Consider the following 18,034-nt stretch of genomic DNA (forward strand, 5'->3'; position numbering starts at 1 on the left):
CTGCCAGTCAATATTTGCATTTTGGTAACCTTATGTAAGTTACGCCCCAGAGAGAAAGAGATTTGGGGAATCTTTGTTCTTTTAGTTGTACATCACACCTGCCTTTCACTAGAGCCTAGAAACAACTATTTTGAGGACGAGAATATCAAATTAGTACTTTACCCGATTTCTTTGTAGTGAAAAATCATAATGAAAATAATAGGCCTTAGAAAATAAAAGGCTTAGCATAATGGAACAAACACAAATTCCTGCACAAGCAATTAGGTCTGGAAACCTGCTTGAGATAAAAAGGAGAACAGTCACTTTTATCTGAAAAGATATTTATTTTGAGAACTTCAGGTTGCACATTGTACAAAAAATTGACAAATTCAGCAAAAAACACTATAAAACGTATTTTTTCCCCTAACATATTAACATTATAATTTTAAGAGGGTAGGAGTTAAGAGAACCAAAAATAGGCATATTTGTTCCAGTCTGTCCGCAGTAAAGTGTGATTAAAAAATTCCCTGTCTCGCTGAGGTATTAAACTGCAAACTTTGGTAATGTTAGAAAAAGAAAACCCATTCACAAAAGTATGCCTTCTCGGTGTCATGTACAATAAACAAAATGTTTCCTAAACAAAAAGAAAAGTCAGAAATGCTTATTCTCCATTTCCACGTAGAAGCGCAGTAAATCAAAGATACAAAAAGTCATGTTACCATAATACAGCTAGCATTAGGAGGAAACCTGAAAGTTTGCAAAACCATGCTAATCATATACAGCTACAGTGTTATATTTTACTCAAAGAATAAAATCCGGTTGGCAAGTTTAAACAATTCAGTGCTTATGAAAAATATATATATGGTGATTCAGAGCCCAGTCTTTCAGAAAAGGACAAAAGGCACTTAAGAATGGCTTTAGTATATTCCACAATGGCATTTCTGGATAGAAGACAGCACCTGGCTGAACAAATAGTTCCCTAATAAGAAAGAAGTCCAGCTGAGGTAGTACTTCATATTGCTCCAGCTACTTGGCTATATGCAAGCAGCTTGCTTTATTTTTTTTTTTTCCCCCAATATACAAAATTAGCAGGAAATGGCTTTTGATAGGTTTGTCAAATGTATAAAAAACAGTTCTCTAAAAAAAAATAGTAAATACTTGCAGTAAAAAGATCGTAAGCCAGGAACCATCTAGTACAAACTGAGCATCAAAATGCTGCCAAGGTCATGCCCTTGTCTACCTTTATGGCCAAATCCTTAAACATTGAAGATTGTTCTAGCAACCAAGCCATTTTTTGGAATTTAAAAAAACAATAAAAAAAGAGGGGGCACATGGGGCACTCTGAGAACTTTCATGATCATTAGCAGCCTTACCGGAAGCACTTTAAGTCCGCTAGAAAATATAAATTCTGTGCTAATGAATGGCAGTTTTGAGGAGGGGGAAAAGAAATAATGCAAAGTTCAACATTTAGAACAAAAACAAAATCCACAAACATACAAAAGGATATTCCTTGAAGTTTAATATTTTAAAAAAAAAAAACACGGAAGACTTTAAACTTTTAGGGGTCTGGGAGAACACGGACTACTTTTTTTTTTTTAAATTAAGCCCATTGACAACCCATTAATAAGTCTGAACAAAAGAAAGTTAGAAGTGCTTTACAGAATCACCGTCCATTGCCATATCCAGGGAAGAGCTGAGTTAGAATGGTCTGCAGTGTTTCGTTCAGTTGCATGGTGTAATTTTTGCCAAGATCGTAGCGGCAGGCGGGACAACTGTACACATCAGCTTTGAAGGATCTATCCAAACAATCCTGGTGAGAACAAAAAGAAGAAAACTACTTGGTTAAGAGAGATGTGCAGTGTAGCTTGTTCTACAAAGCTGCCACTGGAAAGAATGAGATTCTTTTTATATCCCAGTTCACCCTGGTGTTGACAAGAGCTGAGAAAGACCAAGAGCAACGCAAGGCTGGCAGCGGGAGAGAAAGCTTCCTTCACTGCGTGTAACAGCACGTGCACTTCAACAGAGCCCATCAGTCACTGACACGGCATTTAGGTACCTGGTAGAGGTATTTCATTCCATTATGTTTCTCAAGATCAAGAGTTCTGCAGCTGTCAAAGACTGTTGGAACTTCTGCGTAAACACTTTGCAGCATTCTTCAAAAAGCAAAACAAAACCCCACGCACTCCGTGACACTGCCGAATCCATAGGTGCCACCTCGCAGTACCACCGAGCCCACAGAGTTGCTCTCATCATCTTTTACAAGAATCGGAGAGCAGCGACACAATACTGGAAAACTTTCTTTAAAGCAGACTTTTCTATGCCAAAGAACTTTCATCAAATCACAAAGTTTTCACACATAAACCTGACTTGTGCTAGAAGACTAAAGACTCACAAAAAACCCAAACAAACCAGCTCCCCAGACACCCCCCAGCTTCCTCTCACCATGAAACGAGTCAGCTCAAAGCTTGGCTCAACAGAACTCTCCAGGAGAGTTGTACCAGCTGCTCACCTTGCACACATTGTGCTGGCATACAGTTGTGACTGGCCGAAACACAACCTCCTGACAGCAAATACACAAGAAGGCCTCTTCAACTTTATTTAGGAATTTCTGTAAAGAAAACATTTGAATTAACTTATTGCCACTACCCTCTGAAAGATACAGAAAAAACCAAACCAAACTACCACCCCATGTTAAATGCAAGGGATTACTTTAGCTACAGAAAGTTTTTCTACAAAGCTTAACAAGGGAAAAAAATAGTCATATTAAACAAGTTCTGGTAACTGTCTTCTTACTGACCTCAAATACACTGTTTTAAAATTTATGCTGTGGATGTCTACACTAAAAAAAACATAAAAAACCCACTATAGGTCTGAGGCTGTTTCTTCAATGCAGCCAAAAGGTTTCTGTCTAGGGATAATACAGTAGTTTGTTGTCACTTTATTTCTGCAGAAATAAAGCATGATATACCGGTCCATCTTTAAGAGCTTCTAGTACTTCATTCCACAGTTTTTCATTGGCTTCATCACTTTTTATAAGAGATTTTTGCTGAGGTGTCAGCTTGTATGGCTCAACTTTAGTTTTCTTTGGAGTGCCTGTAGGAGAGTTGATAAGTTTTTCCTCCCCACCTGAAAGAAAACACAACTTCCTAAACAAACAAACAAACAGTAACCAGAAAAGAGCAACTAGGTAAAATGCACAAAAACCTACAGGGCTTTCTATATCCACTTGCCTACTCCACAAACCTGCTGATTTCCTTTTCCTCTTTCCTTTCCCCGGGGTATCAAACTCATCATCTCCATTATTTTCTTTCTCCTTATCTTTGTTTGCAACAGCTTCCAAATACCCTTCCGGATACTGCAGGAAAACACAAACCAAAAATATCCAATATAAACACGCCCATTCACAGACAGACTACTTCAGGTCAGAAGAATGACCCACAGAGAGCTGCTCCAGGGATTCTCTATTTTAAGCAATAGATCCCCACTCTTATGGGGCACTTGTTCAGGCTATAGAAATTCTATACAAGAAAGTGAGTTTGGTCCATTTAGCCTCCTGATGTAAGAAGTGCTTTCAGTCTTGTGGGTTGTTTGTTTTCCTGGGTCCCCCTCGGTGTAAGAGGGGCTGTCTTGATTCTTACGCAAGGATCATCCTCAGTAAGAATGTAGAATAGAAAGATTCCTGCTGTCCCTCAAGGTAACCCTGATGATGTTCCAAAAGAGTACCTGCATCGTAAGGCCAAGCTTTTTCATCCTGTCCTTTCCTTCTTTGGTCCAAGGAGCAGGTTCTTCATCATCCCTCCTAAGCAGGTAACGCCACACTAAAAATCCAGACTTCCCTGTCTCAGGCCAGTATTTCACAACCTAAAAAAGTCAGATGCAAGTCCATCAAACTCTATAAAAACCCCTTGGCCATAACCAAATTATCCTTCCCTAATTCAGTACGTGAATTCAAATCCTTCTTACCTTGTATATTCCATCATATCTGTTCCCTTCTACAGGAGCATATTTACTATGTTTGCCTCCTTTTACATTCCTCACCACTCGGACCGGCTTTCCAGCCCTCCAGTCCTTGGCTTCAGCTCCATTTTTGTCGTTGATGGGGGCACTGCAGTTCAGAGCCAGAGCTCTGGAAGAGAAAGTCCAGTCAACTTAGTGTATTTACCAGGCAGAACTCTTCAGCATCAGAGGCAGGATAAAGCAAACCTTGCATGGTAAATGAGCTACTAAGAAGTAATGAATATAACTATACTATTTTACTCAGAGCAACACGTTGATCCAGTTGAGTACAATACCAAGAGCAGCAGCATACTGGCACTGTGCTGAACCACAGCAACAGCTACCGAAAAAACTGGAAACCACGGCCTCTCTGCAGATACTGGAGCCCCTTCTGAATCCCTTCCAGAGAAAAAGGATGTAGCCAGGCTTTTTTGTTTGTTTGTCTTAAATAGTTACACTTTCAAGTATTTTGCATAACACCAAGAACTCTGGGAGACAGTAACTAAGCCTCCTGAGTGGGGACCACATGTTAAATATGCTGATTATTCATTACATTACCCTAATGTTAATTGCACAGACCACCTCCTCCACTCAAGTCCGCACAATTCTGAACTGTTCCTCTCAAAAATAAGAGTGATCTGGTCTGCCAAAGGTGAAAGGTCTTCAAGAGAGAGTGTGAAGACTTTCACGCTAATTTACTCCTCTGTTCCTTAAGTTTCAGTCAATATCAAACGTGAGACTAATACCATTCACAGTACCGTTTCGCTTATAGCGCAGCGTAAGAAGCATTTCCATTGTGAAACTGATCTGCAACCTACACCACAGATGATACCAAATTTTGACAGTTTTTTGACTTAAGACAGTTTCTTTTGATACAATTTTTTAGGCTGACAGATTGCCAGCTACCAAAGTTAGGAACGAAGTGCGAATGCTGCTAACCTGTTCATATTGGTGAGTTTTTGATCACAAGACTGTTCCGCTGTGCGTTTGTTTCCAGAAAGATCACGCCCTCCGCTCCCTGTATATGTGAAGGAATTTCCATGATCCTGAAATGTATATGGATGGTTTCGACACATTCACAAAAATAATTCAATAAAAGCAGAGGAATCTTTTAAATCAAGTAGCTTTTTGAGAATACCGTATTAAAGGGAAAGATACTTCCCCTTCTTAAGCTTGCAGACTCATCAGTTAGCCCGTGGTCCTCCCTTATGTCGCCAAGAGAGAAGAGTCCGGGTGACAACTGTTGTGTTGTCACACATGTAACAGTGCCAAGGGGCCTCTGCCAAGGGAGCAGCACTCCCCTCGCGCAGGATCAGCGTGGAAGTGCAGGGGCATGTTCCAGATAAGGATAACCTAACTCGTGCCTCAGTACTTACACCGTTACATGACCCTGCAGTCAGAATTAAGGCTGAGCATGGCTGCTGCGATTCGTGGCTACCTGTTCTACAAGAGTTCTGACAGGCATTCGGGGTAGGGAGGTGCAGGTGAGTAACGCACTGGTGAGCTGCAAAAGGAATGAGTAGCGGAGCCTGATACAGCCTCAGCAGGGGAAGATTTGGCTGGCAGAACCACATGGGATACTCAGAAGACGGGCTTCAGTCCCTAGTTCTGTTCTAAAGGCTCCCGTGACACGCAAAGCTCTCTGGCAGCATATACCATGAGACTGTTCAAACTGAGGATGTGACGGAAACCCTGAGAAGGCAGCTAAAGACTCCTGGATTAAAAGCTGACATATGGATATTAAACTTAATTTAGATTATCCTGTTTCTCAAGTTGGCACATATTACTGGATCATAGTTTGCCTAGTTGTCTTCTGAAGAACATCAGTATCAGAGAAGTGTCTGATACAAAATGTTAAAAGTAACTAAGGCCAAATCTTTGTTTTAACGACAAGTGGATTTGGTTCTCAGGCGTAAATGATCAAGATTCACTTACTATGTCATCTTCATAGCCTCCTGCCAGAACCAAGGAATAGGCGCCATCGTTACTTCTGCCATGAATACCTGCTACGTGGGGCCTGTGAACACCAGATTCGCTCACCTGGAGAAAAAAAAAAAAAAAAAAAAAAAAAAAAGCAGCTTGCTAGGCAACTGCTGTCAACAGGCTACAAACAGTATGACTACCCATTGGTCTTGGAACTAAATGAACTCATAGTACTATTTCAGATTCGGTTTGCATCTATTACAGAGTGACACTGTGTTCTCGCCACTATCCTCTAAAAAGCTCCAGGCAGAAGAAAGAAAAGGAAAAATGGTTTTAAAAAATAAGCCATTGAATATTTCAGTAAATTGAACACATAGGGATCTTTTCGTGGTGAAAATTTAGAGCTTTCTCACTGAGATTGCTTATTAAAAAGCTCCCAGACTTTAAGAATAATATAAATATTAAAATTAAATGTTTGCATAAGGGGATTTTTTGAAAGAGTTGTAATAGCAACCTTCACCTAAGGTTGCTTTCAAGGTCTCAACCTTGAAAACAAGGTCTGGACAGGTCAGTGCTTTTTCTTCCCCAACCTTCTAACAGGATGAGAAAATCTTCTGTCTAATATGTCGAGATATTAGAGAGACACCCTTACCAGGAGAACAAGTGGGAGATACTACGCATCTCCAGGAAAAACTACTGGAAACAAATACATTTGGTTTGGGGTTTCCGAGTTACCAAAAAAAAAAAAAAAGCACTAAAGAAAAAAAAAAAGAAAAAAAAAACCAAACACCCACACTCAAAATGCCTAGACAATGCAGCATTAGTTATGGAACACTTGATCTAGACAAAGCCAAATTCTTTCCTTTCTGCACTTACATATCCAGTGATATACACTCCAACATTAACTGTTTCAGGTTTCTCGTAAGAGCTGGATCATTCCCATTTTCCCCTGCAGCAGCTTGGGCCAGGATTCAGCTTCATACCTGAACTCTGAACTTCCACATGGTGCCAACGGGAATCCCAGGAATCGGTCCATAGTGGTTCGAGGGGACAATGGTACATTCCTTTGTGCGACCGACACATGCCATGCCCTGTTTCAAAGAGCGAGACCAATCAGCCAAGAATTACAAGGAACTAAACGCACACTACTCTTCAAAATAAAACGGCTTTTGAACTCACCTTGCCCCAGTCTCTCCGCGAGGATGAATTAGCAGACGCCATCTTTTGTTTCTTTTTACTTTCTTTTAATTTCTCTCCTGCTAAGACCACCTCACTCGCATCATTTCGACATTCAGGGCAATACCTAAAGTCAGCGGTTAACGAAAATTAATTAGTAGCAACGCCTTAAACTAAAAAATAATTTCCTCAAAACATACTGAGTTGTTATCTCACATTTCCTCATGTGTAACTAGAGCAAGACAAACAACTCTCCATAGTGAAATTGTATCTGTATTAGCTAATGTCCTTACCCCATCTTCTAAGCCATTGCACATGTGTCAGGAAATCAGCTGTTATCAAAATTGTTGTATAAAATGCTGACACAGGACACAAAACAGTGTATTTCACTACCTATCTGTATAGATATAGATCTAGATGGTGAAATACAGTTATCACCAGAAACATGTCCTATATAAAACAGTATATATCACCAGCTTAATATGGTGATGGGGCCTGCAGACGACCTGTAACTAACCCATAAAAAACATTACACAAGTTAAGCCTCCTGGCATCAGGTCTGCGTTTGGTTTATGGGTAGTTCCACTTCTCTTCCAAAAGGGATATAGATCCCAGCACCACTGGGTTTAAAACATACTCTCACTAAACTGATGCTCAAGAAAAGCTATGAAGTCCTACCAAAAAACCAACCAAAAAAATGACAGAAACATCTCTTCACCTTGTAGAGTCATAATATTGTCACCAAGGGCAGCCCGAAACCCTAGACCTCACTTTCTGCTCCTAATTACACTGTAAATGCGATACCACACACACATACTTAGAACTTACCAGTCCTCATCATCTGGTATGCTGCTAAGGGGGGGGTTGAGGCAGTAGATGTGAAAAGCCATATCACACTCATCACACATCAGCTGCTTATCTGGATCTTGTTTACCCCCACAGATATGGCAAGCACAAATTCTGCAGGTCTTGTTCGGGTTGTCCTTACAAGCTTTACACACAGGTCCACTTTGTCCTGTTGGCAAAGAGAGACCAGAGCCTATGTCAGACTCCAGAAAGTGCTGAGACACGTGTAGCTACAACTCCTTTCACCCTTTCCAGCGTATCTTGGCACTCTTAGACCTTTGATCCCCACAAAGACAATACACAGAACATCACAACGTAAGACAGACAATGCAAGAACTATGCCACAGACTCACGTTTTAATGGGCAGGCACTAACTGGACAAGCACTGCCTGGTTCTTCAATTTTATAAATTTCATCCACTAATGTAATTCTGCAGTCATTCAAGGAATCGCCAGCTTCCCTGTAAGAAGTTGTTGATAAAAGGAATCAGACTCTGAAAGTATCATACAGCATGAATTCACATGCACGTCAGTAACAGACTGGGCTGGTATTAGTCCTTCATCACAAGAAACCTGTTAAAGCATCACACGGTCTGGGACAGTGGTATGACAGCACCACAATTAATTGCATTTTCATGCAATTAAAGCATATCCCTCTTGTCTCAATGAGAATCCAGGCATTTATAGGATTCCAATTGTCATTAGTGACTGTTCCTCCCCTAAAATATATTTCAGCCTAATTCTTCTCATATTTTATAAAGTTAAAATCACTGTGGTGAGAGGACAAAAAGAGGAATGTTCTGGCAAACCTGTGAAACTTATCTGAAACTTTAAGAATTATTATGTACTTCCCCTGCACCCCGAAGTTGAGAGTCCCTCATATGTAGCCTTGTTTTCTCCTTCAGGAGAGAACTGGAGTAATTTTTCATCATCTTTATAAAGTGAGGGTTCAGTATACTGGCACAAAATATTACACCGAAGGTTTTGTAAAACCGCTATGGATAGCTAACACAGCAAACTATTTTTCACCTCTTGGCGAACGTGGGGCTTTACATCCTCCCAGCATTACATCCAATTCCTCCAATGGAAATTAATGACAGGTACAATCTGACTCAGTCTGTCGCCCAGAAAGGACGGTCCCGCTTCTCACCTCTCCCCAGCACTTCTGTTACACGAGTTTTGTTGCCTCATTTTTTTCAGCAGTCACCAGACCTCATGAAAGCTTAAGCAGAGTTGGGGAATTCAATTTATTCCATGTTATGAATTTGCTTACCCAAGTAATATCTTTGCATTTATCTCTTTGATCATTTTTGTTTCCCTTTTTTGCAGAATCTCTGCATCGTACCAAAAACCTCTCTCTTTTGGTTCATCGGGATTATAGTTGACCATCACCACCTGTCCTACTTCTAGCTGGTGCCACTTCAAAATAGTCCGTGCGCGAGCCCGTACATCACTCGAACTCAGTTGTACAACTCCATTCTCTGGATAACTTGAAGTAGAAGGGAGGCGTGGAAGGACAGAGAAGAAAAATCAGTTTCGACATCATAGTTTTTGCAAGTGATAGGTTTTATACAGACAGGTCAATTTAAGAACTGATGCCATGTGACATATAAAAAAAACCATCAACAATAAAATCTCCTTCTCCCACACAAACATAGCCGGAATTGGGCAGTCTAACTCTGCTGCTATTGTATCCCACTTAAAATTGGATAACCAGTGTATATTTCTGAAACCATGATTCCAGCCCCCTGGAATGCCAGTCAGAATTCCAACTGTAAGAGAAACTTAAAGAGTTAATCGGGCTCAGTAATGTAATTACTGTGTCAACCCCATTCTGTTTTACCTTGTGGATCTCTACAATAAAAATTCCTATCACATCGCCATCCAAGTATCTTTAATAGCCAAGAAGATAACAAAACTCACTCTTCGTATTTCACGTGATATATTACATCTTCTTCAGGAATGGCTGTTGGCTGATCGGGATCTGTGCAGCTGTCCACTGCTTCATTTGTATGCTTTTTTCTGGTTACATTTACAACCTGGGCTTCAAACCACGCTCCCATATTCGTATCGCGAGCGTCAACCAAGTCATTGATCTACACAAAGCAAAGCATACAGCTCACCAAAGTGGATTTTCAAATTAAGCATTAATTTCTGAGTCTCCTTGAAGACTTAACCATCTCAAGAGCTTCACCATTACCAAGATATTTAACAGATCATCTTAAAAATTAAGATTTCCTTTGCCTTCCTGATCCCATTGGACACCCCTATAGTCTTCTCAGGCTGAACCTCTAACAGAGGCTAAAAAACCATTCTACACCCACGTGTGTACAAACAACTTTCTTATCTAGTATAAACCATTATTAATTAGTCTATAACAGGGTTTCAGAACTGTCTTGCTCATAGGCTGGCAAAGACATCACTAGATCTGTAATAAAGTCCATTGAAACAGACAAAATGACTCTGAACAGCTGGTTGAGATTTTCTTTTGTTCATTCAAGAAAGTTCAAGCTTTGACAAATAAGTGACTCCTCCAAGCAAAAATATTGGGAAATTTTTTTAAAATCAAAACAGGCACTCAGAATGCTTTTCTTTTTTTTTTATTAATCAATTAATGTATTGTAGTTTTAGCTAGGAGGATAAAATGAAAAATAAAATATTTTGACCTACAACATGTTGCATTTAATTGGTTTGTGGGTTGGTTGGTATTTTTTTGTTTGTTGTTGGAGGGTTTAAGAAAAAACAAAAAAAACCCAAACTATCTTTCTGTCCCCATTGTGCGGATTTTTAGAAATTCTCAACTACAGAGAAACAACTCCCCTCCCGAAGCGCAGTTTTAAGTAACCATAGGGTTTTTTAATAGCTCACCTTATAGAGGCCAAATCCCGGGTCAGTCCAGTCGGGCTGCGCAGCTGTGCTTGGCTGTCCCTCCAGTTCCATGGCACCTTCTCCATTGTGAGAGCTTTTGTCAGATTCGCTTTGGCCTGAGCCACAGCCAGAGTCTGTGTCGGAGAGTTCAGAATCCTTTTCCTTACTAACAGCAGGAAGCACTGCTGGGCTTTGTCTGACCAAGAGCTGAACAATATCATTCAGTCCAACGCTGTAATCAAAAAGGGAGTGACCATCTTCCATCTACAGGGAAAGCATCAAAATAATCTGGTTATTTCATTCAGCGGAGGTCTGCCAATTCAAAACCACCCATCGGGGTGTAATTCTCTGTGCGCCAAGACAGACCACATCGCTTGAAAACCATTAACAAACAAGGAACTTGGCAGTTCTTCAGATTCACAGTTACTTATAGATTGTTATTCTTACTATTTCAAATGTTCTTTCTTCAACGGACTCTACAAGCTAGAAAAACAAGACTCCCATGCTGTGGTAGACTTGCTACCCAGACAAAGCCACAGCATTCTAGGAGATCTGAAAAGGTTTGCAGCACATTCCCTAGAAATATCAGTTCTGGGAAGAAAGACTTAAAAGTAACTACAGATCCTCTACATTCCCATCAGGATTTAAGGATCACACCGCATTACCTACAGACTCAAAAGGAAGTTCTTTCTTCCTTAATTCAGACACATCCCATAACACAAATGTTAACACGGACTGGCCTTTATATTTTGATTGTGTATGTTCCAGATTATTGTTACAGCATCGCTCTGTTAAATGTGGCATCAAGTAGAAGCCAAAGAGTTAATCACCTACTTCTCTCTGGGCAAGCACACAATCTTTCCATTGAAAGTAAAATCAAAAAAGATTCAGTTCAACTTGAAACCACCCAAACATTTCTCAGTGTAGCCAAGCATGTCCTAATTTCACACCCTCTCTAATTTTAAAAGTCTGTTTCACAAGTCTGGCATTGAGTGTTAGTCAAACCAAGATCCTACCCCTGCAGAAAGGAAGAGAGGCAAGAGGGCCAAATAGGTCTCTCAATTACCTTTCAAGAACTCTGAGGAGCACTACCCTTTTAGAGTTAAAATGTAATACGCGAGACCACAGTGCAGTTAGAAGTTTAGACAAGCTTCCACCACATATTTAAGGTCTGACTAAGAAATTATACAGGAAATGATCATCCCCTTCCAGTCCAAACCACCAGAAAAAGCAATCCCCAGAGCTTTGTTCTCTATCAGCGGGAAACAGAGCAAAACCACAAAAATTTACACTTCACAGGAATCACTATGATAATTCAACTCTGATTTATAGCATAAAATGGCTATGGAACAATCCCTGGAAATCTGACTGTACAGGAAGTGATCTGGACTTTCTCTGGTTCAGAGATGAAAACTCATCAAGTCACACAGAACAAACCAGGAATCGGTTGTTTCTTCTTAACAAAGAAACAGTATCACAAATAGGGGATCATTATCACCAAAGAACACGAGTGACAACAGGTGCAAACAGAAATGGAAAGGCAGAGAACATGAACAGGACATGAAACCACAGGAGTTCAAAGGACAGTCTGAAAGAAGCGCCAGCATCAGAGGAGGTACCGCTAACAAAGGAGGTGGGGTTTTGCTTTTTTGTTTTGTTAATTAACAAGTATTGTCCTAACAGCATTTTAAAACAGTAACTAGTAAGAATTTGAACATTTCAAATGATTCCAAAAGCCAGACAAAACACAAATGAGCACAGCAGAACAATGACTAAGAGAGGTTAGATCACACCGGATAAATGTTTCTGTCTAAAACCACGCCTAAATCAAGAACTACTGGAATTACACAAAGAGGAATCATCTTTGTAAGGCAAGCGCATCCTTCCTGGAAAAAGTTACCACTTCCACTAAAAATCTGTTTAACCTTAATTATCTGCACAGACTTCAGCGCGAGCCAGGCTGACAGTTGGTGTGCCCTGGACCAATCCTCCCTTATCGCTTTATCTGCGACCACAAATGGGTAATTACTGCACCCGAATCTACACTAACACAACAGAAAGGAGGTGACACGAGCCCTTCAGAGATGCTATGTATTCCTACAAGCCTTTTTTATTACTGCTGGTACCCAAGCTTGTTAAACTAAAGCTAGTCCAGGTGTGTTTCCATATCCTACAGTCACACCTGCTAATTATAATGCACAGCTAGTTCGAGTCATCTTAAAATGGAGGGAAAGGTAGGGAAAAAAAATTACTAAAGATTGTCTAACTCCACCCATCTCAGAGCATTCCAATTGCAGGCTAAAGCAGCCCGCTATTTCTGAAATAAATTTCTTTAAACAACCAACCACCGGTTAAGAAGTTTCTTTAGCATGAAGGTTTCACAGTGCAGTGCTACACAGGATACGGAAAACGCATCTGAAAACGGTTTCGGTTGTCCTTAATACTAACTTAGATACGTTATTAATTCACGCAGAAGAAAACTGTTGCTGTACAATTGTGATCGCAAACATACTGTCGAGAACACAACATATACTGCTGAGCCACTCACTATTTTACAGCAAGTTATGTACCCAATAAGATTTTAATGGAGGAGGAGAACTTCAAAATCACGAGCTGCTATCCCCATTTACAAAGAAAAATGGGAAACAGGATCTTTACAGCTTTTGTAATGGTAAAACTGGCAAGGCTCAAAATTTTAAGCCCCCAAAACCCCTGGTCATATCTGTATTTTCAAAGACTTCGCAAAGGCGGTGTCAAGGCAGAAAAGCAACAGGCTGGACAAAAAATAAGAAAGAGGAAAAAAAAAAAAAAAGCTTTACAACTACAAAAAAAAGCCCACTTGCTGACTCCTTGCAGACCCGCCGCCTGAGCGGCGCGGGCAGCAGCTCCGGGAGTCACTAGATGGCAGCAGAACCCCCCATTTTCACGAAATTAAAAAAAAAAAAAAAAAAAAAATTAAAATAGCCTTCCCCAGCTGGCGGGGACAGGGCTGGCGGGGGCCGCGGCTGGGGGCCCCCATCCCACCCCACCCCGCCGGCCCCCGCCCCCCGTTGGTCAAGGGCTGGTGCTGTCAAACATCCCCCCGCCCCGTTGGTACCTGCTTGCCGCGGTAGAAGAGCCGTTGCCGTTGGGGCTCGACACCGAAAACCTCGTGTATCCGTAGCCGCAGCCCCTCCACCTTGGTGAGTTTGGAAAGCGAATCCACACGGTGGGTCTCCTTCCCGTCCATGGTCCGCACCTGGATCCACATGGCGCCGGTCCCCTGGCCGCAACGGGAGAAAACAAACCGGGTGCTGAGCGACGGAGACCCGTCGAGTCCGGCCCGTCGGGCACCGTATCAATGAGACCGCTCAACCTACCGCGCCGGCCCGGCCCCCGCCGCCCGGCCCGCCAGCCAGCCGGCCGGCCCGCCCTCCCGCTCTACCCCCGCCTCCGATTGGTCAATAGCCCGGCCGGTGTCAGCACCGATTGGTCAGTCCAGTTTTAACCCAGCCCCTCCCACGCTGAGCCTAACGGCTTTGGTTGCGCCCGTGCCTCTCTGCCGCCTCGCGGGCGGGCGGCGCGCGCCAACTGTATCTCGCGCCACAATTGAAACGTTCCCTCCGCGCGACCCACCCCCCCTCCCCTCCCCTCCCCAAGTCTCGCGCGATTATGCAAATGAAAGCGGGGAAAACGGACCGTCTTAAAGGGGCCGCCACAGCCAGTGGCCCACACCGCTGACGCCGCAGCCCGGTGGGAGCTCCCCGCGGCGGGAGCGGGGGGGGGGAAAGGGCAACCTCACCCCGCGGCGGGGGTTGCTTTCGTTCCGTCGGCGGAAAAAAAACGGGGGAGTGTCAGCGACCCCCGCCAGCGCCGTTCTGCATCAGCCCCGAAAGCCAAGCATCCCCCCACCCCCGGCACCGCCGGTCACAATCCCCTCCCGCTGTCCCGTGTCGGGACCGGCGGGGCCGTCCCCTGCCACAGCGGCGCATCCCGGCACCGGAGCGCTCGCCCCCCCCGGGGAGCGGGGCTGGCGGCGGGAGCAGCGGAGCCGCGCACCACCCCCCGGCAGCTGTCACCGACTCGGTGTCAGCCGCTCCCCGCCAGCACCCCCACCCCGCGCCGCCGCCGCCATCCCCCCCCTCCCGCTGCCGCCGGCCGCCCGCGGCGCGGCGGGACTCACCGGCGTGGCAGTGCTGGAGGCCGGTGCCGCGCTGCGCCCCGCGGCCGCCGCCTGCGCGCTCCCCGGACTTTGGAGTTTGGCGCGGAAAAGCCCCGTGCGCGGCGGGCGGGTGCCCATTGGCCGCCGCTGGCGGGAACGGGCGGGCGGGGCGGGGCCGCCACCACCTCCCGAGACCGCCGCGCCGCTGGGGGGGGGGGGGGTTTACGGCTCACCCGCCGGAACTGGCGCCCCCCCGGGGGTGGCCCCGGCGATCTCGCCGGCCCGGCGCCCCTCGTTCTGCTGCCCGGAGTAAAACCCATTCCCCCAACACTCCCGCGCCGGGGAAGTCCCTCACCCTCCGGGGCCACGGCACGGTGCCGTTATTATCCCCAAACCCGGGTGATTGTTGTAAAAACCGGGTGACGGAGACCCCTGCGAGCAGCCCCCGGGGGAGCGGAGACCCGAGGGATTCTCCCTCTAATAGCCACCTCCTCCCCGAGGGGTCAGGTACCCCAGGAGCGCCAGGCCCTGCAGCGATGCAAATAATCCGAATAATCCGGATAATAACCCACAAAAGGCCTCTAACCCCCCAGGCTGTTAGCTCTGGGTGGCTTCTGGGGCTAGTGTACCGCCCTGCTCCCGAAACGGGGCCTGGGTGCCACGGCAAGGCCGCACGCGTGGCCGCAGGAGCTGACAAAAACGGCTGGTCCAGGGGGATGTTTGTCTCCAAAACTACTAACGGTACGAGGAAGTTCAAAATGATAAAGTTTGCTTAAAGTGGCCATCGGATGGAGGAAACTGTAAGTGGGGGATTACCAAGTGAGTGCTGAGAAAAGTCAGCTTCAAAAGTATAAAAACACAAAAACTGGTGGTTGGAGGTGGAGAGATTCCGGGGTGGGAAAGCGGGAATGGCGGCGGGATTGGCGCTGCCGGAACAGCTCTGGTGACACTGCAACCTGCCGAGGCCCCGCAGAGCCACTGTCCTGCCTCTATGGACAAAGGGAACATGAGGCGCGCTGAAGATAAATGCAAAACAGTGTTTCCCGGGTTGTCCCCCCACCGCACCCACAGAGCTAACCTCTCCCGCTCAAAAAATGCAAAATCTGAGGGATGCAGCACCCTCCCACCCCCCTGATTTGCAGACTGCTGTAGGGAAGGCATGCAGCAGGCGAAAGCCTCCTAAAGCAGCGTGCACCTCTGCCTAATTCCCCTCCTTCCTTGGGGTCTGTTGGGGATCCCCCAGCTGAGCCACAGATCACCGGTCAGAAGTCGCTGGCCGAGATGAGGTTAGTACCAAAGGTTAGGCGTGTGTCAGGGCACTAAAGCCTTGAAGCTGACCTGCGACCTGCAGCAGTCAGGCTTCATTTCCTCCCAGATCCAAAGGCTTTGCCTTGCAAAAAAAAAAAAAAAATTTTCCCCCTTTTAGGTGTACTAGAGTCTTAACCTTGACCGAGCACAGCAGCAAACCCTTCCTACAGGCTGAGAGGCTTTGCAGATGTTACAGACCTGGCAGGGAGCAGGGGGAAAGGCTGAGCGTTGGAAAAACCATTTTCACTCTTATAAGGACAGGGCAGACGTCTAACATGTCTCAGGTTTGGATCTCCCAGCCTCAAGCTCAAATTAGTGCCGTTTAACAGCATACCTGGATCCGTATTCCATCACCCGTGCCAGTCCCATTGCCAGAGGAGCTGAGAACCCACATCCCCCACAACTTCCAGATGCAGGACAGTTTAACAACAGATTTTACCGTTTTGGACTATTTCGGACCGTTTCAGCATCACTTACACCTCTATAGAAGTGCCAGAAGAAGGTCAAAAAAGCCACTTTAAGACGCAGTCCTGAGCCTTCTTGCCTTGATTACTCCATGTCCCATTAAGCTGACAAACAAGGGTTATCTATCTGAACAGTCAGCCATTCATGTCACGCATGCTCAGATGCTAAATGTGTTTGTGACAGCACCTTGTTGCCTTGCATTTGACCCTACCATATGTCCCATTTGCGTCCCATCTCACGTCCATTTAAGAATTATACACACACGTACATCCTTCTGCCCTCAGCAATTCCCATCACAGCGTGCGGAAGGCAGCCTGACTGTAAGACACGGCCTGTTCAAGGAACAGGCTCCGGCCAGTTGCTGCGTATGACTAGTAGCGTCCCTAGAACTCTCAGTCAGGAAACAAGAAGCCCACTTTCTAGAGGAAGTTTTACTCATTCAGTGAATCCACACACTGAAAAAACTGTGCTGCACCCTACACACTGTTCGGTTGGGTCTACAAATCACTCGAAATAAGGCTCAATTCTAGATAATTCTAGCAGTGGAACATTGATTTCACTAGAGGTTAAATTATGTATGCTCTCCTTTTAAGGTCCTCTCTTCTATTAAAACAAAAAACATTGCCCAAGTAGCTTACAGAGAACTTGGTGTCAGTGAGATAAAGCCCTGGGAGCTTCAGGTTTCCTCAGACTATCAGGAAAAAAAACCTGACTTGGTTATGTTGCAGTTATCTAAGAGGCTGATGAGTTTTAGTTTCCTCCCTTTCAGATTGTTTCAAGCATTTCTTTTCTTTGGAGTTACAATTCTGATTGAAAACACTGTTCTGCTGTCTGGTAAATGCCCCACGCTGTGAAGAAACAATATCTCGGTTCTCCTGCCAGCGGGGATATCCAGTTCAGTTTATGAAAACTTAAAGCATTGTTGAATTCATTTGCAAAATGATGCAGTTAGCAAGACAAAATTCGAACAGTCTCCCAGCCCATGGAAATACTGTTCAAAGTGAAGTTTTGGCATAATGTTTTAGGAGAAACAGAAGTCCAGGCACACACATAAGAACTACCAGCTGATAAATGTCATTAAAACAAGTATTGGATGAAGAACTGATAGCTGGTCTTATCAGTTCCAAAGGGGCCAAATTTATCCTTGGGTAGGCAGCGCAGTCTTCCCGTTACAGTTACTATGACTCACTATCCATCCCTGACAATGCCTTTACAGCACTTCCCAGGGAAAAATAGAAGGGGGTCTGGTCCCATAAAACCACAAGAAGCATCACCAGAGGTACAAACACCCTAAATGTTTAAAAGACTCATGGTAACAGCAAGCTGCTTAGCT

General features: G+C 44.5%; 1 protein-coding gene across 2 annotated transcripts; it reads right to left on the bottom strand.

The window, feature by feature from the left end:
- Positions 1-1,510: 1,510 nt before the first annotated feature.
- On the bottom strand, positions 1,511-15,089 carry UHRF1 (ubiquitin like with PHD and ring finger domains 1). 2 transcript variants are annotated; one of them, XM_056335827.1, is made up of 17 exons: positions 14,950-15,089; positions 13,885-14,049; positions 10,788-11,051; positions 9,843-10,015; positions 9,193-9,408; positions 8,274-8,380; positions 7,903-8,089; positions 7,078-7,201; positions 6,882-6,989; positions 5,911-6,015; positions 4,915-5,021; positions 3,943-4,105; positions 3,703-3,840; positions 3,223-3,334; positions 2,948-3,105; positions 2,489-2,587; positions 1,511-1,789 (listed from the first exon to the last, which is right to left on the bottom strand). In XM_056335827.1, exons 1-17 carry the CDS (start codon positions 15,064-15,066, stop codon positions 1,643-1,645), a joined length of 2,490 nt encoding a protein of 829 aa, XP_056191802.1. In that variant the 5' UTR covers positions 15,067-15,089; the 3' UTR covers positions 1,511-1,642. The 2 variants fall into 2 exon arrangements, with proteins under 2 accessions (XP_056191802.1, XP_056191803.1); XM_056335828.1 differs by lacking the exon at positions 14,950-15,089 and adding an exon at positions 14,147-14,165.
- Between the last annotated feature and the right edge of the window lie 2,945 nt (positions 15,090-18,034).

This window comes from Falco biarmicus, chromosome 4 (genome assembly GCF_023638135.1).
Source record: "Falco biarmicus isolate bFalBia1 chromosome 4, bFalBia1.pri, whole genome shotgun sequence".
Classification (NCBI taxonomy): Eukaryota; Metazoa; Chordata; class Aves; order Falconiformes; family Falconidae; genus Falco; species Falco biarmicus.